The sequence below is a fragment of the Pholis gunnellus genome (genome assembly GCF_910591455.1).
Source record: "Pholis gunnellus genome assembly, chromosome: 2".
NCBI lineage: Eukaryota > Metazoa > Chordata > Actinopteri > Perciformes > Pholidae > Pholis > Pholis gunnellus.
Window position 1 is genome coordinate 23,554,470 of NC_136536.1, and position 24,265 is coordinate 23,578,734.

At 42.8% G+C, this 24,265-nt stretch overlaps 5 protein-coding genes across 5 annotated transcripts; all 5 read left to right on the plus strand.

Annotated features, from left to right (window-relative positions):
- Nucleotides 1-2,041: 2,041 nt before the first annotated feature.
- LOC306713119 (high choriolytic enzyme 1-like) lies at nt 2,042-2,839 on the plus strand (the record flags this gene model as incomplete). Its single annotated transcript, XM_079182711.1, has 1 exon — nt 2,042-2,839. The coding sequence occupies one exon, from the start codon at nt 2,042-2,044 to the stop codon at nt 2,837-2,839; it is 798 nt and encodes a 265-aa protein (XP_079038837.1).
- Nucleotides 2,840-5,762: 2,923 nt separating this feature from the next.
- Nucleotides 5,763-6,560, plus strand: LOC306703081 (high choriolytic enzyme 1-like; the record flags this gene model as incomplete). The annotated part of the gene is made up of 1 exon (XM_079168910.1): nt 5,763-6,560. One exon carries the CDS (start codon nt 5,763-5,765, stop codon nt 6,558-6,560), a length of 798 nt encoding a protein of 265 aa, XP_079025036.1.
- Nucleotides 6,561-9,483: 2,923 nt separating this feature from the next.
- On the plus strand, nt 9,484-10,281 carry LOC306713092 (high choriolytic enzyme 1-like; the record flags this gene model as incomplete). Its single annotated transcript, XM_079182668.1, has 1 exon — nt 9,484-10,281. The coding sequence occupies one exon, from the start codon at nt 9,484-9,486 to the stop codon at nt 10,279-10,281; it is 798 nt and encodes a 265-aa protein (XP_079038794.1).
- A 2,923-nt stretch (nt 10,282-13,204) lies between these two features.
- Nucleotides 13,205-14,002, plus strand: LOC306701363 (high choriolytic enzyme 1-like; the record flags this gene model as incomplete). Its single annotated transcript, XM_079166652.1, has 1 exon — nt 13,205-14,002. The coding sequence occupies one exon, from the start codon at nt 13,205-13,207 to the stop codon at nt 14,000-14,002; it is 798 nt and encodes a 265-aa protein (XP_079022778.1).
- Nucleotides 14,003-16,925: 2,923 nt separating this feature from the next.
- Nucleotides 16,926-17,723, plus strand: LOC306705459 (high choriolytic enzyme 1-like; the record flags this gene model as incomplete). The annotated part of the gene is made up of 1 exon (XM_079172223.1): nt 16,926-17,723. One exon carries the CDS (start codon nt 16,926-16,928, stop codon nt 17,721-17,723), a length of 798 nt encoding a protein of 265 aa, XP_079028349.1.
- Nucleotides 17,724-24,265: the final 6,542 nt, after the last annotated feature.

Below are 24,265 nucleotides of genomic sequence, written 5' to 3' on the forward strand. Positions count from 1 at the left end.
CATCCTGAAGTAGGATAACCGAGGGGTAGTGATGCTGAGGTCAGATAAGGCAGAATCCCCCCAAAAGAGATTTTTTTTACTGCCGCAGAGAATTCGTAAGCAAAATAGAATATCAGTTATAAGAAAAAGTTTAAGGGTAGAACTTGTTTGGGTGGACTGTAGGTATTACTGGCAAAAGCCATAAGCCAACCTCCATGACGAGGAGCGATTGTAGTTATCTGTAAACTCATATCCATGGATTATTTATTACTTTAGCCAAGCCTTGTAAGGAAAGAAGTCAAGTATTATCATGAAAAGACAAAGGTTAAATATCCTGTAAACTATTTGATTTGACTGCAAAACATTTGATTCAAATTAGCATATTAACAACTCCTAATACTGAAGCATGTCAAAACGAATTGTCCCATTTCCTTTTATCAGCAGACATGTTAATAGCGTTTTATCAGTGAACTATTTGTGATAGGTATTAGATCGCGCGCACCGCCCGCACCAAGTTGAAAATTCGGAGGTGCACGACCAAGCGGACCTAATCCCATCACGCACCGGCCGTGATTAAGTCATTTCCTGCCGCGCGCACGCCTCGCGCCATCATCACTATGGCGAGAATAAACCAAGTTGCTAACTAACTGCTGCTTAGTTATGTATATTTCCGCGCAATATGATTTGTAATCTCGCCGATGCGCTCCAACGTCACGACTGGAAAGGACGCTTTCATATTGATTGAATCGAGAGTGATGCCCCGGAACTCCAGATGTGTGTCTGGACCCATGGTTTTCTCATCTGTCAGGGGAATGAAGAGGGAGAAGGGTACAAAGTTTCAGTTAAAGCAGCGAGGAGCCTGAACTATCATGTGGATCTGATTTAGCATGACTCTGATTGCCGCATGGAGTCCTCGGTGGTGCCGATGGTGACAATGTAGTAGGAGCTGCATCGTTTACCAGGGACTGAAGGCGGGCATCGCTGGTGTGGATGGAGCTAACCAGTGACTGCAGGGTGGAGATGCCGGCGTTGCTAATCAGACTGTAAACATTGAGCAGCACTCGCAGAATATATATAATATAAATAATATATTATGGGAAAACATGAAAGGCATATTCGGTATGCCTTCATACTTGACATGCATCAATAAACTGATATCATGTTGTATGCGGGATCATTCAGCAAGTTTCTCATTTTGATCAAAAAACTAAATAATATGATTTGATAGAATTTTGTTCTGCATTCTTACAAAGTGCCACTCAGGTTATCATACCTGTTCACATTCATAGTCGTTAGGCTGAACAATTTGCGTTTTTTGGTCTGACTAATATTGCAAATACAAATAAGATACAGTTTTAAACAAGATACGTTCTCAAGATTGTTCAAAGGATACATTTACCTACAATCACATTACATGATGCGGTTGATGCAAAAATCAACTTTTGACATAGTTACTCTCTACAAAGAATTTGAACAATTCAGCCAACATTAATCAAGACATTACTTTCGTGGTCTTAACATCAGTCAATAGTATTAAAATATGATCTTGACAATTGAAGGCTGATAATTACTCAACAACAACATATTTGGCCAGTTATGGAGATAATGATAAACTGCAAGTGTGTTGTGTCTAAGTTGTTTCTTAAAAGAATAAGACAACATCACACATTTCTTTTTTGTATTTTGTCCATCTCACGTTAACATTATTTAGCTACAGCTGAGAACATTTGCAGATATTGGTCTCACAAAGTCAATGTGAAGTGTTTTTGGTTGAAGACAATTCAAGATGTCTAGTTATACAAGACCCACCCAGTAACCCCTCGGTGTTCATCCACCTGATCAACAGAGATAACACACTATGTTTGAACAGTAGGTTTGTCTGTGGAGTCCTCCCTGGAGAGGTTTACTTAGGCCGAGCAGTCTGGACCCCTACCCATAATCCTCCTGCAGACACACCTGTATAGGAAGGAGAGTATAAAGAGCCTGGACTGAACTGAGTCAAACATCAAGCTTCAAGGACTCTCTCCACATCAGCTCCACAGCCACCAGACCCAACATGAATATGACTCCCTCTGCCAGCCTGCTGCTGCTGCTCCTGCTCGGCCTCTCCCAGGCCTATCCTATCTTGGAGGAAGGAAGCGAAGCAGAGTCCCAAGTGGACGAAGATGACACCGTCGACATCAGCACTAGGATTCTGACCTCCAACAACGGCACCAATGAGATTCTGTTGGAAGGAGACCTGTTGGTTCCCAGTACCCGAAACGCCATGACGTGCTGGTCCCAGAAGTGCCTGTGGAAGAAAGCCTCCAACGGCATGGTGACAATTCCCTTCACCATCAACAGTCAGTTCAGCAGGACGGAGAGGCAATTGATCGACCGCGCTATGAAGTACTACCACAGCAGCACCTGCATCCGCTTTGTCCCCCGTCGGAACGAGTATGACTACATCAGCGTTGAGAACAAAGCCGGATGTTTCTCCTCTCTGGGCAGAACGGGAGGCAGACAGGTGCTCTCTCTCAACAGGCAGGGCTGCGTCTACTATGGCATCATCCAGCACGAGATCAACCACGCTCTGGGCTTCCAGCACGAGCAGACCAGGAGCGACCGCGACAACTACGTCCGGATCAACTGGGAGAACATCAACCCGCAGATGGCCTACAACTTCCAGAAGCAGAACACCAACAACCTGAACAGTCCCTACGACTACTCCTCCATTATGCACTATGGAAAAACAGCCTTCTCCATCCAGTATGGGAAGGACTCCATCACTCCCATCCCCAACCGCAACGCCCAGATCGGCCAGAGGAAAGGCATGTCCTCCTGGGACGTCAAGCGGATCAACCTGCTTTATGGGTGCTAATAAGAAAGCTTCCAATCCCTTCTGATCCAAAGTCATCATTCAGCAAAACAAGAGAAAAGTTTTCCACTTATCTAAACTTCTTCAAAAACAACAAGAACATGCGATTATCAGCAGCTATAGATTTCAGTTCCTGTGACAGTATTCTGTCTGTCATTTCAACAATATCTGTAATAAAGTTAAGTCAAACTGAATAAAAATAAAGTTGATTAGTAGCATTTGTGTGTCATTCCCCCTTTTGTTTCCACCTTTGATTGCATCATTTGTTCTTCTTCTTTTCCCTCCATACATTTTGATTGATTATGACTTCATAATGTCCCACTGAGGCCACTGTATTGTGACAAGTCAGCTTTCAAACACCTGAGTAAAAACCGTTGATGAATCATCAATAGTTGTTTTTCATTATCTGTGTTGTGGCTTACTCACCAAGTTCGTAACATATGCTCTAGTTGTGTAGTAGTGTGGGGTGGTCTAAACAGTACAAGACGTGCATGTTTTCAGACAGCGCTGTTATGCGTTACATTGCCAAAGCCACCTGGTTGGTGAGTGCAGATGTTGGGCTGCTCACTTAGCCGGTCCACAACCGAACCGAACACTACCTGCAATTCCGAGGGTCAGACCGGACCAGCACCTGCTTCTGGCTCGATACTTTACCTAAATGAATAGACAGATGGGGACATCGTTAGGAGTAATGCCACTATCTACCGCCATGCTAGCATCCCTGTAAATACTCATTACACTCTCAAGCTCAAATAACAGCAGTAGTTATAGGGCTTTAGTTTACCTCAAAACAGTTCAATAAGGAGAGACTTCATTAGAATTTAACAATGATTTATTATACATGCATACAATTTAAATAGTGCAAAGTATTTGCTGATTGGACTCCATCCTGAAGTAGGATAACCGAGGGGTAGTGATGCTGAGGTCAGATAAGGCAGAATCCCCCCAAAAGAGATTTTTTTTACTGCCGCAGAGAATTCGTAAGCAAAATAGAATATCAGTTATAAGAAAAAGTTTAAGGGTAGAACTTGTTTGGGTGGACTGTAGGTATTACTGGCAAAAGCCATAAGCCAACCTCCATGACGAGGAGCGATTGTAGTTATCTGTAAACTCATATCCATGGATTATTTATTACTTTAGCCAAGCCTTGTAAGGAAAGAAGTCAAGTATTATCATGAAAAGACAAAGGTTAAATATCCTGTAAACTATTTGATTTGACTGCAAATCATTTGATTCAAATTAGCAAATTAACAACTCCTAATACTGAAGCATGTCAAAACGAATTGTCCCATTTCCTTTTATCACCAGACATGTTAATAGCGTTTTATCAGTGAACTATTTGTGATAGGTATTAGATCGCGCGCACCGCCCGCACCAAGTTGAAAATTCGGAGGTGCACGACCAAGCGGACCTAATCCCATCACGCACCGGCCGTGATTAAGTCATTTCCTGCCGCGCGCACGCCTCTCGCCATCATCACTATGGCGAGAATAAACCAAGTTGCTAACTAACTGCTGCTTAGTTATGTATATTTCTGCGCAATATGATTTGTAATCTCGCCGAATCGCTCCAACGTCACGACTGGAAAGGACGCTTTCATATTGATTGAATCGAGAGTGATGCCCCGGAACTCCAGATGTGTGTCTGGACCCATGGTTTTCTCATCTGTCAGGGGAATGAAGAGGGAGAAGGATACAAAGTTTCAGTTAAAGCAGCGAGGAGCCTGAACTATCATGTGGAGCTGATTTAGCATGACTCTGATTGCCGCATGGAGTCCTTGGTGGCGCCGATGGTGACAATGTAGTAGGAGCTGCATCGTTTACCAGGGACTGAAGGCGGGCATCGCTGGTGTGGATGGAGCTAACCAGTGACTGCAGGGTGGAGATGCCGGCGTTGCTAATCAGACTGTAAACATTGAGCAGCACTCGCAGAATATATATAATATAAATAATATATTATGGGAAAACATGAAAGGCATATTCGGTATGCCTTCATACTTGACATGCATCAATAAACTGATATCATGTTGTATGCGGGATCATTCAGCAAGTTTCTCATTTTGATCAAAAAACTAAATAATATGATTTGATAGAATTTTGTTCTGCATTCTTACAAAGTGCCACGCAGGTTATCATACCTGTTCACATTCATAGTCGTTAGGCTGAACAATTTGCGTTTTTTGGTCTGACTAATATTGCAAATACAAATAAGATACAGTTTTAAACAAGATACGTTCTCAAGATTGTTCAAAGGATACATTTACCTACAATCACATTACATGATGCGGTTGATGCAAAAATCAACTTTTGACATAGTTACTCTCTACAAAGAATTTGAACAATTCAGCCAACATTAATCAAGACATTACTTTCGTGGTCTTAACATCAGTCAATAGTATTAAAATATGATGTTGACAATTGAAGGCTGATAATTACTCAACAACAACATATTTGGCCAGTTATGGAGATAATGATAAACTGCAAGTGTGTTGTGTCTAAGTTGTTTCTTAAAAGAATAAGACAACATCACACATTTCTTTTTTGTATTTTGTCCATCTCACATTAACATTATTTAGCTACAGCTGAGAACATTTGCAGATATTGGTCTCACAAAGTCAATGTGAAGTGTTTTTGGTTGAAGACAATTCAAGATGTCTAGTTATACAAGACCCACCCAGTAACCCCTCGGTGTTCATCCACCTGATCAACAGAGATAACACACTATGTTTGAACAGTAGGTTTGTCTGTGGAGTCCTCCCTGGAGAGGTTTACTTAGGCCGAGCAGTCTGGACCCCTACCCATAATCCTCCTGCAGACACACCTGTATAGGAAGGAGAGTATAAAGAGCCTGGACTGAACTGAGTCAAACATCAAGCTTCAAGGACTCTCTCCACATCAGCTCCACAGCCACCAGACCCAACATGAATATGACTCCCTCTGCCAGCCTGCTGCTGCTGCTCCTGCTCGGCCTCTCCCAGGCCTATCCTATCTTGGAGGAAGGAAGCGGAGCAGAGTCCCAAATGGACGAAGATGACACCGTCGACATCAGCACTAGGATTCTGACCTCCAACAATGGCACCAATGAGATTCTGTTGGAAGGAGACCTGTTGGTTCCCAGTACCCGAAACGCCATGACGTGCTGGTCCCAGAAGTGCCTGTGGAAGAAAGCCTCCAACGGCATGGTGACAATTCCCTTCACCATCAACAGTCAGTTCAGCAGGACGGAGAGGCAATTGATCGACCGCGCTATGAAGTACTACCACAGCAGCACCTGCATCCGCTTTGTCCCCCGTCAGAACGAGTATGACTACATCAGCGTTGAGAACAAAGCCGGATGTTTCTCCTCTCTGGGCAGAACGGGAGGCAGACAGGTGCTCTCTCTCAACAGGCAGGGCTGCGTCTATTATGGCATCATCCAGCACGAGATCAACCACGCTCTGGGCTTCCAGCACGAGCAGACCAGGAGCGACCGCGACAACTACGTCCGGATCAACTGGGAGAATATCAACCCGCAGATGGCCTACAACTTCCAGAAGCAGAACACCAACAACCTGAACAGTCCCTACGACTACTCCTCCATTATGCACTATGGAAAAACAGCCTTCTCCATCCAGTATGGGAAGGACTCCATCACTCCCATCCCCAACCGCAACGCCCAGATCGGCCAGAGGAAAGGCATGTCCTCCTGGGACGTCAAGAGGATCAACCTGCTTTATGGGTGCTAATAAGAAAGCTTCCAATCCCTTCTGATCCAAAGTCATCATTCAGCAAAACAAGAGAAAAGTTTTCCACTTATCTAAACTTCTTCAAAAACAACAAGAACATGCGATTATCAGCAGCTATAGATTTCAGTTCCTGTGACAGTATTCTGTCTGTCATTTCAACAATATCTGTAATAAAGTTAAGTCAAACTGAATAAAAATAAAGTTGATTAGTAGCATTTGTGTGTCATTCCCCCTTTTGTTTCCACCTTTGATTACATCATTTGTTCTTCTTCTTTTCCCTCCATACATTTTGATTGATTATGACTTCATAATGTCCCACTGAGGCCACTGTATTGTGACAAGTCAGCTTTCAAACACCTGAGTAAAAACCGTTGATGAATCATCAATAGTTGTTTTTCATTATCTGTGTTGTGGCTTACTCACCAAGTTCGTAACATATGCTCTAGTTGTGTAGTAGTGTGGGGTGGTCTAAACAGTACAAGACGTGCATGTTTTCAGACAGCGCTGTTATGCGTTACATTGCCAAAGCCACCTGGTTGGTGAGTGCAGATGTTGGGCTGCTCACTTAGCCGGTCCACAACCGAACCGAACACTACCTGCAATTCCGAGGGTCAGACCGGACCAGCACCTGCTTCTGGCTCGATTCTTTACCTAAATGAATAGACAGATGGGGACATCGTTAGGAGTAATGCCACTATCTACCGCCATGCTAGCATCCCTGTAAATACTCATTACACTCTCAAGCTCAAATAACAGCAGTAGTTATAGGGCTTTAGTTTACCTCAAAACAGTTCAATAAGGAGAGACTTCATTAGAATTTAACAATGATTTATTATACATGCATACAATTTAAATAGTGCAAAGTCTTTGCTGATTGGACTCCATCCTGAAGTAGGATAACCGAGGGGTAGTGATGCTGAGGTCAGATAAGGCAGAATCCCCCCAAAAGAGATTTTTTTTACTGCCGCAGAGAATTCGTAAGCAAAATAGAATATCAGTTATAAGAAAAAGTTTAAGGGTAGAACTTGTTTGGGTGGACTGTAGGTATTACTGGCAAAAGCCATAAGCCAACCTCCATGACGAGGAGCGATTGTAGTTATCTGTAAACTCATATCCATGGATTATTTATTACTTTAGCCAAGCCTTGTAAGGAAAGAAGTCAAGTATTATCATGAAAAGACAAAGGTTAAATATCCTGTAAACTATTTGATTTGACTGCAAAACATTTGATTCAAATTAGCATATTAACAACTCCTAATACTGAAGCATGTCAAAACGAATTGTCCCATTTCCTTTTATCACCAGACATGTTAATAGCGTTTTATCAGTGAACTATTTGTGATAGGTATTAGATCGCGCGCACCGCCCGCACCAAGTTGAAAATTCGGAGGTGCACGACCAAGCGGACCTAATCCCATCACGCACCGGCCGTGATTAAGTCATTTCCTGCCGCGCGCACGCCTCTCGCCATCATCACTATGGCGAGAATAAACCAAGTTGCTAACTAACTGCTGCTTAGTTATGTATATTTCTGCGCAATATGATTTGTAATCTCGCCGAATCGCTCCAACGTCACGACTGGAAAGGACGCTTTCATATTGATTGAATCGAGAGTGATGCCCCGGAACTCCAGATGTGTGTCTGGACCCATGGTTTTCTCATCTGTCAGGGGAATGAAGAGGGAGAAGGATACAAAGTTTCAGTTAAAGCAGCGAGGAGCCTGAACTATCATGTGGAGCTGATTTAGCATGACTCTGATTGCCGCATGGAGTCCTTGGTGGCGCCGATGGTGACAATGTAGTAGGAGCTGCATCGTTTACCAGGGACTGAAGGCGGGCATCGCTGGTGTGGATGGAGCTAACCAGTGACTGCAGGGTGGAGATGCCGGCGTTGCTAATCAGACTGTAAACATTGAGCAGCACTCGCAGAATATATATAATATAAATAATATATTATGGGAAAACATGAAAGGCATATTCGGTATGCCTTCATACTTGACATGCATCAATAAACTGATATCATGTTGTATGCGGGATCATTCAGCAAGTTTCTCATTTTGATCAAAAAACTAAATAATATGATTTGATAGAATTTTGTTCTGCATTCTTACAAAGTGCCACGCAGGTTATCATACCTGTTCACATTCATAGTCGTTAGGCTGAACAATTTGCGTTTTTTGGTCTGACTAATATTGCAAATACAAATAAGATACAGTTTTAAACAAGATACGTTCTCAAGATTGTTCAAAGGATACATTTACCTACAATCACATTACATGATGCGGTTGATGCAAAAATCAACTTTTGACATAGTTACTCTCTACAAAGAATTTGAACAATTCAGCCAACATTAATCAAGACATTACTTTCGTGGTCTTAACATCAGTCAATAGTATTAAAATATGATGTTGACAATTGAAGGCTGATAATTACTCAACAACAACATATTTGGCCAGTTATGGAGATAATGATAAACTGCAAGTGTGTTGTGTCTAAGTTGTTTCTTAAAAGAATAAGACAACATCACACATTTCTTTTTTGTATTTTGTCCATCTCACATTAACATTATTTAGCTACAGCTGAGAACATTTGCAGATATTGGTCTCACAAAGTCAATGTGAAGTGTTTTTGGTTGAAGACAATTCAAGATGTCTAGTTATACAAGACCCACCCAGTAACCCCTCGGTGTTCATCCACCTGATCAACAGAGATAACACACTATGTTTGAACAGTAGGTTTGTCTGTGGAGTCCTCCCTGGAGAGGTTTACTTAGGCCGAGCAGTCTGGACCCCTACCCATAATCCTCCTGCAGACACACCTGTATAGGAAGGAGAGTATAAAGAGCCTGGACTGAACTGAGTCAAACATCAAGCTTCAAGGACTCTCTCCACATCAGCTCCACAGCCACCAGACCCAACATGAATATGACTCCCTCTGCCAGCCTGCTGCTGCTGCTCCTGCTCGGCCTCTCCCAGGCCTATCCTATCTTGGAGGAAGGAAGCGGAGCAGAGTCCCAAATGGACGAAGATGACACCGTCGACATCAGCACTAGGATTCTGACCTCCAACAACGGCACCAATGAGATTCTGTTGGAAGGAGACCTGTTGGTTCCCAGTACCCGAAACGCCATGACGTGCTGGTCCCAGAAGTGCCTGTGGAAGAAAGCCTCCAACGGCATGGTGACAATTCCCTTCACCATCAACAGTCAGTTCAGCAGGACGGAGAGGCAATTGATCGACCGCGCTATGAAGTACTACCACAGCAGCACCTGCATCCGCTTTGTCCCCCGTCAGAACGAGTATGACTACATCAGCGTTGAGAACAAAGCCGGATGCTTCTCCTCTCTGGGCAGAACGGGAGGCAGACAGGTGCTCTCTCTCAACAGGCAGGGCTGCGTCTACTATGGCATCATCCAGCACGAGATCAACCACGCTCTGGGCTTCCAGCACGAGCAGACCAGGAGCGACCGCGACAACTACGTCCGGATCAACTGGGAGAATATCAACCCGCAGATGGCCTACAACTTCCAGAAGCAGAACACCAACAACCTGAACAGTCCCTACGACTACTCCTCCATTATGCACTATGGAAAAACAGCCTTCTCCATCCAGTATGGGAAGGACTCCATCACTCCCATCCCCAACCGCAACGCCCAGATCGGCCAGAGGAAAGGCATGTCCTCCTGGGACGTCAAGAGGATCAACCTGCTTTATGGGTGCTAATAAGAAAGCTTCCAATCCCTTCTGATCCAAAGTCATCATTCAGCAAAACAAGAGAAAAGTTTTCCACTTATCTAAACTTCTTCAAAAACAACAAGAACATGCGATTATCAGCAGCTATAGATTTCAGTTCCTGTGACAGTATTCTGTCTGTCATTTCAACAATATCTGTAATAAAGTTAAGTCAAACTGAATAAAAATAAAGTTGATTAGTAGCATTTGTGTGTCATTCCCCCTTTTGTTTCCACCTTTGATTGCATCATTTGTTCTTCTTCTTTTCCCTCCATACATTTTGATTGATTATGACTTCATAATGTCCCACTGAGGCCACTGTATTGTGACAAGTCAGCTTTCAAACACCTGAGTAAAAACCGTTGATGAATCATCAATAGTTGTTTTTCATTATCTGTGTTGTGGCTTACTCACCAAGTTCGTAACATATGCTCTAGTTGTGTAGTAGTGTGGGGTGGTCTAAACAGTACAAGACGTGCATGTTTTCAGACAGCGCTGTTATGCGTTACATTGCCAAAGCCACCTGGTTGGTGAGTGCAGATGTTGGGCTGCTCACTTAGCCGGTCCACAACCGAACCGAACACTACCTGCAATTCCGAGGGTCAGACCGGACCAGCACCTGCTTCTGGCTCGATTCTTTACCTAAATGAATAGACAGATGGGGACATCGTTAGGAGTAATGCCACTATCTACCGCCATGCTAGCATCCCTGTAAATACTCATTACACTCTCAAGCTCAAATAACAGCAGTAGTTATAGGGCTTTAGTTTACCTCAAAACAGTTCAATAAGGAGAGACTTCATTAGAATTTAACAATGATTTATTATACATGCATACAATTTAAATAGTGCAAAGTCTTTGCTGATTGGACTCCATCCTGAAGTAGGAAAACCGAGGGGTAGTGATGCTGAGGTCAGATAAGGCAGAATCCCCCCAAAAGAGATTTTTTTTACTGCCGCAGAGAATTCGTAAGCAAAATAGAATATCAGTTATAAGAAAAAGTTTAAGGGTAGAACTTGTTTGGGTGGACTGTAGGTATTACTGGCAAAAGCCATAAGCCAACCTCCATGACGAGGAGCGATTGTAGTTATCTGTAAACTCATATCCATGGATTATTTATTACTTTAGCCAAGCCTTGTAAGGAAAGAAGTCAAGTATTATCATGAAAAGACAAAGGTTAAATATCCTGTAAACTATTTGATTTGACTGCAAAACATTTGATTCAAATTAGCATATTAACAACTCCTAATACTGAAGCATGTCAAAACGAATTGTCCCATTTCCTTTTATCACCAGACATGTTAATAGCGTTTTATCAGTGAACTATTTGTGATAGGTATTAGATCGCGCGCACCGCCCGCACCAAGTTGAAAATTCGGAGGTGCACGACCAAGCGGACCTAATCCCATCACGCACCGGCCGTGATTAAGTCATTTCCTGCCGCGCGCACGCCTCTCGCCATCATCACTATGGCGAGAATAAACCAAGTTGCTAACTAACTGCTGCTTAGTTATGTATATTTCTGCGCAATATGATTTGTAATCTCGCCGAATCGCTCCAACGTCACGACTGGAAAGGACGCTTTCATATTGATTGAATCGAGAGTGATGCCCCGGAACTCCAGATGTGTGTCTGGACCCATGGTTTTCTCATCTGTCAGGGGAATGAAGAGGGAGAAGGATACAAAGTTTCAGTTAAAGCAGCGAGGAGCCTGAACTATCATGTGGAGCTGATTTAGCATGACTCTGATTGCCGCATGGAGTCCTTGGTGGCGCCGATGGTGACAATGTAGTAGGAGCTGCATCGTTTACCAGGGACTGAAGGCGGGCATCGCTGGTGTGGATGGAGCTAACCAGTGACTGCAGGGTGGAGATGCCGGCGTTGCTAATCAGACTGTAAACATTGAGCAGCACTCGCAGAATATATATAATATAAATAATATATTATGGGAAAACATGAAAGGCATATTCGGTATGCCTTCATACTTGACATGCATCAATAAACTGATATCATGTTGTATGCGGGATCATTCAGCAAGTTTCTCATTTTGATCAAAAAACTAAATAATATGATTTGATAGAATTTTGTTCTGCATTCTTACAAAGTGCCACGCAGGTTATCATACCTGTTCACATTCATAGTCGTTAGGCTGAACAATTTGCGTTTTTTGGTCTGACTAATATTGCAAATACAAATAAGATACAGTTTTAAACAAGATACGTTCTCAAGATTGTTCAAAGGATACATTTACCTACAATCACATTACATGATGCGGTTGATGCAAAAATCAACTTTTGACATAGTTACTCTCTACAAAGAATTTGAACAATTCAGCCAACATTAATCAAGACATTACTTTCGTGGTCTTAACATCAGTCAATAGTATTAAAATATGATGTTGACAATTGAAGGCTGATAATTACTCAACAACAACATATTTGGCCAGTTATGGAGATAATGATAAACTGCAAGTGTGTTGTGTCTAAGTTGTTTCTTAAAAGAATAAGACAACATCACACATTTCTTTTTTGTATTTTGTCCATCTCACATTAACATTATTTAGCTACAGCTGAGAACATTTGCAGATATTGGTCTCACAAAGTCAATGTGAAGTGTTTTTGGTTGAAGACAATTCAAGATGTCTAGTTATACAAGACCCACCCAGTAACCCCTCGGTGTTCATCCACCTGATCAACAGAGATAACACACTATGTTTGAACAGTAGGTTTGTCTGTGGAGTCCTCCCTGGAGAGGTTTACTTAGGCCGAGCAGTCTGGACCCCTACCCATAATCCTCCTGCAGACACACCTGTATAGGAAGGAGAGTATAAAGAGCCTGGACTGAACTGAGTCAAACATCAAGCTTCAAGGACTCTCTCCACATCAGCTCCACAGCCACCAGACCCAACATGAATATGACTCCCTCTGCCAGCCTGCTGCTGCTGCTCCTGCTCGGCCTCTCCCAGGCCTATCCTATCTTGGAGGAAGGAAGCGGAGCAGAGTCCCAAATGGACGAAGATGACACCGTCGACATCAGCACTAGGATTCTGACCTCCAACAACGGCACCAATGAGATTCTGTTGGAAGGAGACCTGTTGGTTCCCAGTACCCGAAACGCCATGACGTGCTGGTCCCAGAAGTGCCTGTGGAAGAAAGCCTCCAACGGCATGGTGACAATTCCCTTCACCATCAACAGTCAGTTCAGCAGGACGGAGAGGCAATTGATCGACCGCGCTATGAAGTACTACCACAGCAGCACCTGCATCCGCTTTGTCCCCCGTCAGAACGAGTATGACTACATCAGCGTTGAGAACAAAGCCGGATGCTTCTCCTCTCTGGGCAGAACGGGAGGCAGACAGGTGCTCTCTCTCAACAGGCAGGGCTGCGTCTACTATGGCATCATCCAGCACGAGATCAACCACGCTCTGGGCTTCCAGCACGAGCAGACCAGGAGCGACCGCGACAACTACGTCCGGATCAACTGGGAGAATATCAACCCGCAGATGGCCTACAACTTCCAGAAGCAGAACACCAACAACCTGAACAGTCCCTACGACTACTCCTCCATTATGCACTATGGAAAAACAGCCTTCTCCATCCAGTATGGGAAGGACTCCATCACTCCCATCCCCAACCGCAACGCCCAGATCGGCCAGAGGAAAGGCATGTCCTCCTGGGACGTCAAGAGGATCAACCTGCTTTATGGGTGCTAATAAGAAAGCTTCCAATCCCTTCTGATCCAAAGTCATCATTCAGCAAAACAAGAGAAAAGTTTTCCACTTATCTAAACTTCTTCAAAAACAACAAGAACATGCGATTATCAGCAGCTATAGATTTCAGTTCCTGTGACAGTATTCTGTCTGTCATTTCAACAATATCTGTAATAAAGTTAAGTCAAACTGAATAAAAATAAAGTTGATTAGTAGCATTTGTGTGTCATTCCCCCTTTTGTTTCCACCTTTGATTGCATCATTTGTTCTTCTTCTTTTCCCTCCATACATTTTGATTGATTATGACTTCATAATGTCCCACTGAGGCCACTGTATTGTGACAAGTCAGCTTTCAAACACCTGAGTAAAAACCGTTGATGAATCATCAATAGTTGTTTTTCATTATCTGTGTTGTGGCTTACTCACCAAGTTCGTAACATATGCTCTAGTTGTGTAGTAGTGTGGGGTGGTCTAAACAGTACAAGACGTGCATGTTTTCAGACAGCGCTGTTATGCGTTACATTGCCAAAGCCACCTGGTTGGTGAGTGCAGATGTTGGGCTGCTCACTTAGCCGGTCCACAACCGAACCGAACACTACCTGCAATTCCGAGGGTCAGACCGGACCAGCACCTGCTTCTGGCTCGATTCTTTACCTAAATGAATAGACAGATGGGGACATCGTTAGGAGTAATGCCACTATCTACCGCCATGCTAGCATCCCTGTAAATACTCATTACACTCTCAAGCTCAAATAACAGCAGTAGTTATAGGGCTTTAGTTTACCTCAAAACAGTTCAATAAGGAGAGACTTCATTAGAATTTAACAATGATTTATTATACATGCATACAATTTAAATAGTGCAAAGTCTTTGCTGATTGGACTCCATCCTGAAGTAGGATAACCGAGGGGTAGTGATGCTGAGGTCAGATAAGGCAGAATCCCCCCAAAAGAGATTTTTTTTACTGCCGCAGAGAATTCGTAAGCAAAATAGAATATCAGTTATAAGAAAAAGTTTAAGGGTAGAACTTGTTTGGGTGGACTGTAGGTATTACTGGCAAAAGCCATAAGCCAACCTCCATGACGAGGAGCGATTGTAGTTATCTGTAAACTCATATCCATGGATTATTTATTACTTTAGCCAAGCCTTGTAAGGAAAGAAGTCAAGTATTATCATGAAAAGACAAAGGTTAAATATCCTGTAAACTATTTGATTTGACTGCAAAACATTTGATTCAAATTAGCATATTAACAACTCCTAATACTGAAGCATGTCAAAACGAATTGTCCCATTTCCTTTTATCACCAGACATGTTAATAGCGTTTTATCAGTGAACTATTTGTGATAGGTATTAGATCGCGCGCACCGCCCGCACCAAGTTGAAAATTCGGAGGTGCACGACCAAGCGGACCTAATCCCATCACGCACCGGCCGTGATTAAGTCATTTCCTGCCGCGCGCACGCCTCTCGCCATCATCACTATGGCGAGAATAAACCAAGTTGCTAACTAACTGCTGCTTAGTTATGTATATTTCTGCGCAATATGATTTGTAATCTCGCCGAATCGCTCCAACGTCACGACTGGAAAGGACGCTTTCATATTGATTGAATCGAGAGTGATGCCCCGGAACTCCAGATGTGTGTCTGGACCCATGGTTTTCTCATCTGTCAGGGGAATGAAGAGGGAGAAGGATACAAAGTTTCAGTTAAAGCAGCGAGGAGCCTGAACTATCATGTGGAGCTGATTTAGCATGACTCTGATTGCCGCATGGAGTCCTTGGTGGCGCCGATGGTGACAATGTAGTAGGAGCTGCATCGTTTACCAGGGACTGAAGGCGGGCATCGCTGGTGTGGATGGAGCTAACCAGTGACTGCAGGGTGGAGATGCCGGCGTTGCTAATCAGACTGTAAACATTGAGCAGCACTCGCAGAATATATATAATATAAATAATATATTATGGGAAAACATGAAAGGCATATTCGGTATGCCTTCATACTTGACATGCATCAATAAACTGATATCATGTTGTATGCGGGATCATTCAGCAAGTTTCTCATTTTGATCAAAAAACTAAATAATATGATTTGATAGAATTTTGTTCTGCATTCTTACAAAGTGCCACGCAGGTTATCATACCTGTTCACATTCATAGTCGTTAGGCTGAACAATTTGCGTTTTTTGGTCTGACTAATATTGCAAATACAAATAAGATACAGTTTTAAACAAGATACGTTCTCAAGATTGTTCAAAGGATACATTTACCTACAATCACATTACATGATGCGGTTGATGCAAAAATCAACTTTTGACATAGTTACTCTCTACAAAGAATTTGAACAATTCAGCCAACATTAATCAAGACATTACTTTCGTGGTCTTAACATCAGTCAATAGTATTAAAATATGATGTTGACAATTGAAGGCTGATAATTACTCAACAACAACATATTTGGCCAGTTATGGAGATAATGATAAACTGCAAGTGTGTTGTGTCTAAGTTGTTTCTTAAAAGAATAAGACAACATCACACATTTCTTTTTTGTATTTTGTCCATCTCACATTAACATTATTTAGCTACAGCTGAGAACATTTGCAGATATTGGTCTCACAAAGTCAATGTGAAGTGTTTTTGGTTGAAGACAATTCAAGATGTCTAGTTATACAAGACCCACCCAGTAACCCCTCGGTGTTCATCCACCTGATCAACAGAGATAACACACTATGTTTGAACAGTAGGTTTGTCTGTGGAGTCCTCCCTGGAGAGGTTTACTTAGGCCGAGCAGTCTGGACCCCTACCCATAATCCTCCTGCAGACACACCTGTATAGGAAGGAGAGTATAAAGAGCCTGGACTGAACTGAGTCAAACATCAAGCTTCAAGGACTCTCTCCACATCAGCTCCACAGCCACCAGACCCAACATGAATATGACTCCCTCTGCCAGCCTGCTGCTGCTGCTCCTGCTCGGCCTCTCCCAGGCCTATCCTATCTTGGAGGAAGGAAGCGGAGCAGAGTCCCAAATGGACGAAGATGACACCGTCGACATCAGCACTAGGATTCTGACCTCCAACAACGGCACCAATGAGATTCTGTTGGAAGGAGACCTGTTGGTTCCCAGTACCCGAAACGCCATGACGTGCTGGTCCCAGAAGTGCCTGTGGAAGAAAGCCTCCAACGGCATGGTGACAATTCCCTTCACCATCAACAGTCAGTTCAGCAGGACGGAGAGGCAATTGATCGACCGCGCTATGAAGTACTACCACAGCAGCACCTGCATCCGCTTTGTCCCCCGTCAGAACGAGTATGACTACATCAGCGTTGAGAACAAAGCCGGATGCTTCTCCTCTCTGGGCAGAACGGGAGGCAGACAGGTGCTCTCTCTCAACAGGCAGGGCTGCGTCTACTATGGCATCATCCAGCACGAGATCAACCACGCTCTGGGCTTCCAGCACGAGCAGACCAGGAGCGACCGCGACAACTACGTCCGGATCAACTGGGAGAATATCAACCCGCAGATGGCCTACAACTTCCAGAAGCAGAACACCAACAACCTGAACAGTCCCTACGACTACTCCTCCATTATGCACTATGGAAAAACAGCCTTCTCCATCCAGTATGGGAAGGACTCCATCACTCCCATCCCCAACCGCAACGCCCAGATCGGCCAGAGGAAAGGCATGTCCTCCTGGGACGTCAAGAGGATCAACCTGCTTTATGGGTGCTAATAAGAAAGCTTCCAATCCCTTCTGATCCAAAGTCATCATTCAGCAAAACAAGAGAAAAGTTTTCCACTTATCTAAACTTCTTCAAAAACAACAAGAACATGCGATTATCAGCAGCTATAGATTTCAGTTCCTGTGACAGTATTCTGTCTGTCATTTCAACAATATCTGTAATAAAGTTAAGTCAAACTGAATAAAAATAAAGTTGATTAGTAGCATTTGTGTGTCATTCCCCCTTTTGTTTCCACCTTTGATTGCATCATTTGTTCTTCTTCTTTTCCCTCCATACATTTTGATTGATTATGACTTCATAATGTCCCACTGAGGCCACTGTATTGTGACAAGTCAGCTTTCAAACACCTGAGTAAAAACCGTTGATGAATCATCAATAGTTGTTTTTCATTATCTGTGTTGTGGCTTACTCACCAAGTTCGTAACATATGCTCTAGTTGTGTAGTAGTGTGGGGTGGTCTAAACAGTACAAGACGTGCATGTTTTCAGACAGCGCTGTTATGCGTTACATTGCCAAAGCCACCTGGTTGGTGAGTGCAGATGTTGGGCTGCTCACTTAGCCGGTCCACAACCGAACCGAACACTACCTGCAATTCCGAGGGTCAGACCGGACCAGCACCTGCTTCTGGCTCGATTCTTTACCTAAATGAATAGACAGATGGGGACATCGTTAGGAGTAATGCCACTATCTACCGCCATGCTAGCATCCCTGTAAATACTCATTACACTCTCAAGCTCAAATAACAGCAGTAGTTATAGGGCTTTAGTTTACCTCAAAACAGTTCAATAAGGAGAGACTTCATTAGAATTTAACAATGATTTATTATACATGCATACAATTTAAATAGTGCAAAGTCTTTGCTGATTGGACTCCATCCTGAAGTAGGATAACCGAGGGGTAGTGATGCTGAGGTCAGATAAGGCAGAATCCCCCCAAAAGAGATTTTTTTTACTGCCACAGAGAATTCGTAAGCAAAATAGAATATCAGTTATAAGAAAAAGTTTAAGGGTAGAACTTGTTTGGATGAGCTTGCATGAGTTGACGTTAAACCAGAGTTAAGAGGGTTCAAGTTAACCAAAGCAAAGCATAGAGTCTCGATGGACTGCAGACCAGGATACGGGTGTCTAGACCGGGAAATGTGAAATTGTGTCAATCTTGACGGCTCAACTCAGACCGGGAACTAGAAACTGGGCAATTCGGACCTTCTTGGAAATGGAAAACGGTCACGTTAGACCAGTAAATGATAAAAGGGTCATTTTAGACCAGGAAATGAGAAAACGGTCAAGTTTGACCGGGAGATTGAGAAATGGTCCATTAGACCAGCAAATGGAGTACATGGTCACGTTAGACCAGAGAATAGTTTGAGTCAAATGAACAGACTGGAGTGCAATGATATTATACCGTGATGAGAGAAGATCCTGTTGAAAAATAGAATGCGAGAAGTAGCTTTAGAGATAAGATAATGAACATTTTGCATGAATGAGATAATGCTATCCTAATGCTATGAGACAAATGAAATGACATGCCAATAATGCAAGAAACAATGTGAAATGACACCATCACCAGTTATATGCATGACATTTTTATGGCTGTATTGAGCTTGATTTACGAGCATTGCGTTGAGGTCGGGGTAGATGTAGGAGGTGAAGGCAGACCAACTTCCCATTTGATGCAGGGATGCAGATGAGATGCCTTGGTTTGCAGCCAAGGTAGCAGCCCCTATTCTGAAAGAATACCCTGACTATGCTGAGCATTGCAGAAAACGTGCATGATGTCCTTGTAAGAGGAGCACCCTCTGTTGATGATAATGACAACAGCTTGATTATCGCACTGGATGGAAATCAAACTCAAAACGAGGGAGGCATTTGAAATGAGAAGAACATTGATTCATGTATTATTAATAATTCCTCCAGTTCAATTTAAAAACTGACGATGAATATTGTTGAGATATTATTCAATCGAACTTTCTTTATTTGATTTGATAATTAGTTGTTGACGTACAAACGTTGATACAACTGCTAGGCTACTTCAAGATATATGGGACTAACTCATCGTGTACGTTAGACATTATTGAGATGTTCCGGACCATGTATCAGGAGATTCTCTCTAACTGGACCTCGTTGAATTTGAATTGAATACCCCTGCTCTATGCGCTGTTATTCTCTGAAACACCAGATGGCGTACAAATAAAATGAACTGTGAAGAATAAAAGACGAGTGTAATTCCTAGGTAGCCCCATAGAGATACATAGTGAAACGTCTTACAGTGAAAATTACACACTCCTACTAAACACCCATCTGCCGTCGATCGTGTGAGTGGCGATGACCTGTGTGTTTTTTTTTCTTTCAAATGATTTGTGTGTGTGTGTGTGTAACCATGTATGGTCCATGGATATGTGTACACGCTATATATCTTATGATAAAGAAACAAGAAGATGATCAACCAGCTGCCCTCACGCTTTTATTTCCTTTCCAGTGTTTTATGATAAATGTCTGATTATATAACACAATATGAATTTAGTGTGACGTTTCAGAGCAAAACTGGAACAAAAACATGTTGTGAGGCAAACCTCTCTTATCACCTGATATTTATCCCCTACTAACCCAGTGATCTAGATCCATGCAGGTGCTGTTTGGATGTCTCTCAGCGTACACACACACACACACACACACACACACACACACACACACACACACACCCACACACACGCGCTTCCTGCTCCTTTGGGAAGTGTCTTATTAAAGCTCTCTAATAATGGCAAACAGTACCAGTACCTTAAGACTGGACCAGTGACGTGCAGTGAGGTTCGTGGCTGGTGAGGCACTGACTCAGATTTACAAATATATGAACCCAATAGAGTAGCTTAAATCACTTCAACCATTCAATTGGCAGCTTGAACATTAACTACTGTTTTTTTTCATATTTCATCTCAGCATTCTTTACACACACATAGGTAAGGTACATATTTGATTCCACCGGGAGCGTCTTCTCCACGAGCGTTTCAGAAGTGGAGTGCTCGCGGGCGGGCACCACCCGCGAAAATCACGAGTTCCCGCGATAATCTGTGTAACAACCACAGATGTATAAAGAGAACAACAAACACATAAAAGGTTACTTTACCTGTCCGACGTTGAATTGCTGTTGATTTGGTCATATTTCCCTTTTGAGAAATTCTTAAGCTTAGATATAGAATCTTCCATTTTTGCAGTCAAAGCAAAATATAAAAAGAAGAAGAAAAGTGTAGAAGAAGAGCAATGGCAGAACAAGCATAGACCCGACCCGTGGGCTCTCGCCCACCCCCTTCTTTGAGGCAGATGTACTGTTTGCCTCCCCTCTATGCTTTTTCACTGCGGGTTAACGTCGGATCAGCAAGACTCAAGCAGAGAAGGCCTTGCTGGCCCTGATGGCCCGCCACTGCTGTTTGCATATATAAATGTAACTGTATAAAATAAGTATACTGTATTTCTTTGTCTCTTCTTTCATACCAGCAAAGGAAACTATCATTTAGTAACTGTTTTCTATCTGAGGAAGATGATGCAGGATGAGTGTTCGATGGATGTGGAGATTGATATTTACCTTTAACGAGCGAGATTCTACACTTCCTGTTGCCCTCCCACCTCCTTCTCTTTTCTCTGCTGCGACTGGTGCAGAAGTTCAAATAGTTTTCTGTCCCGTGTTGTTGGGAGTTCCCCTGTATTCTTCACCTCTCCTATGTTCGTGATCAGGTTAGCTTTCGTAACATTTTCACCAAGTGTCATCAGACTGATCAGTGGTTCCGCTCTGATGCGCCACCTCCGTTTATCCGGCAGGGCAACACGTTCTTACTCCAGCTTGTCACATACGGACGCCTTGTCAGACCCCTTAGCGCCACAGTCGCATCAAACACGAGGTTATCGTTGTGCTAAAAAAAATGGTGCTGTCTCATTAATTGAACCCTAAGCCTTTTTTTAGGCCTCTTCTCGAAAATTGTAACCCATACAAAAGAGACTACAATTCTGTAACTACAAGGTCTATTTTAAAAATGTTGATGCTTGAATAACACTAGGGATTGTGAGATTTGATGAGATGAGTAAATAATGTGCATATGTTACTGGTTAATAGTAGCTGAAGACTGAACACAGCAAACAGGGGAAATTCCCAGGTTCGTCTGAAGAAAAAGCACTGTAATTTATTAAATGAGGCCCTGGCTAGCCTAAAAACATTCCCAATTCATAGCACAAAGGCTGCAGGTGCCTCAAAAAGATTTGGTGTAAATAAAGTGAAGCAAACCCCAGTTATAGGCGTTTATCTTAAAAAAAAACATGCCAAATTCTCATTTTCTAACCAGAATTTGCAGCTGTTCCATTGTACTTTTATATACTATATAACTATATATTTCACTATATTTCACTTTGTTTATCACTCATATTGTACAATCTATCTTAACAGAGCTGTTTGGCATCATTTTGACCCATTTTGACCTCTAATATCTCTCCTCCATGCATTTTCCTCGTCTCTGTCTGTTTGTCTGGAGCCCTTGCTCAGGCTCTGCCGGGCGGATCTTGTTATGTGACATCTCGTTAGAACCGGATGCTTATTTGGAACACACCCATGTGTTCCATGAAGTGATTGACAGAATTTTCAGCCAATAAAACTCCAAAACCGTGCCGCAGTCAGCCCCCAAGCCCCAATCCCCCTGTATGATTCGCCGCCGGCATTCTGACCACCATTTTGGCTCAGATGGACGGAGAATCGCCATTTTAAGTTCCAGATGTAGTCAGTTAGCAGACGAACACATTACTCATACGGAATAATTTGGGATTTCACCGTTTTCGCCCTGAAAACCGACTCACGATATGATACAGTTCTAATATTTGACAGTGTGGGAGTTGTGCTTTCTGTGGCTTGTTGGCTGTAACTCCTGAACGCTTTGACGGAGAGTAATTTGGACGCTACCGTTGAACTCTGTGTGAAGTGCTAATGTTGTTAGCTGTGTGATATGCTAAGGGTGAAGCAATGGCCCCGGTTTTGGAAGCATTCTCTGAGGCTCGCCGGCTGTGGCGTCAAATACATGATATTGTAGCGGATCTTCTTAGTTAGTTAGTAGAATAGTTTATAATGGTGTTTGCAGTGTGTAAAATGGTTAACATGATTAAATTAAGGAGACTTTTCAAAAAAGTTATTATTTCTTTTATTTATTTCTTTATGAAAAGTCCATTCTGCGACATTCGGAACCGAGCCTCGGAACCGAATGGAGAGCTTTTGGGCACGCTCGGGGTTAAAAAGTGAATATCTACAGATGGGGACCATTTGCGCAAATAAAACGAGAATATTGTGTCCATTGTTCCCACCCACGTTATCTTTGGACTAATAGAAACTGATAGGATTGTGACACTGTCGTGAATCAGTCACTTCACTCAGGCGCACCACGTTATCTTTGGACCAATAGAAACTGATAGGATTGTGACACTGTCGTGAATCAGTCACTTCACTCAGGGCGAACCACCTCCTGTTGCCACTTAGCTTTGCTGATTAGCCATCTAGCTAGCCGGCGAGCATGGAGAAATAGTTGAGTCAGTCCACATAGTCAAGTGACGCTAAGCCCAAACTCGCTAAACTGAGAAAATATGACAACATTTCGAGAACAGAGCAGGGAGCCTACAAGGTGTCATGTGTCCTCATGTGCCAGCCATAGACCGTATATAAGAAATGGATGTAGTCGTCGTGATGTCACCTATTGGTTTGCGGACTGCGGTTTTGAAGCCTCGAGTACGGCATTTTTGCCATTGCCAGATTGGATTTTGGCTGTCGCCAGCTTGATTTTTTGCAAGCAATGAACGGAGGTGACCATATTTGGACTGAGGGGGAATGAAGCTGTGGTAGAGACGCAAAACAAAGTGGTTATAATATGATTCAAATTGATATGTGTTTCTGTTCATGTTTTTTAGTTTTAGAAAACAAATAGTTCAAATGGCATCTAAGAGTACAAAGATATGAAGTATGTACTTAATCAATGTTACGATTATGAGGGGGCCCTTGCAAAGTTTTCTTCCCTGTTAGTGGTCCCTGGCCCCAAAAAGTGTCTATAGTATCAGTCACACTGTAAATTCAAATGTGGCTATTGATGACTCATAGATGCCATTAGGAAGATAAACATTTTTGACTATTATTACACAAACTAAGAGGAATAATTAACACCACCAGCATTTAGCAGCAACATGTTCTATCTTTCTACATAGATACAAATAAAAGTACAAGTCAAAGAACAAATATCCTCAAGTTTGACCTTTCTGAAAGTGTTTTGGGTTCCAGTCCTGCAAAAAAAATAAGAAGTCCCCTGCCAAAACCTTTTTTGGCTCACCTGTTTCACAGATGGAAAAAAAACTTGAAAAATGACCCTGACAACATCAACAGCAAAACTGCCAAAATGTTTTAATAAAAAATGTCCGCAATGTCCGCATTTTGCAGGGAGCTAGTCGGCTGAATGATTGACACGTCTCTCCTTAACTGAGACATGGACAGGGACCCTTCCTGCTCCGACACTAGTCGCTCA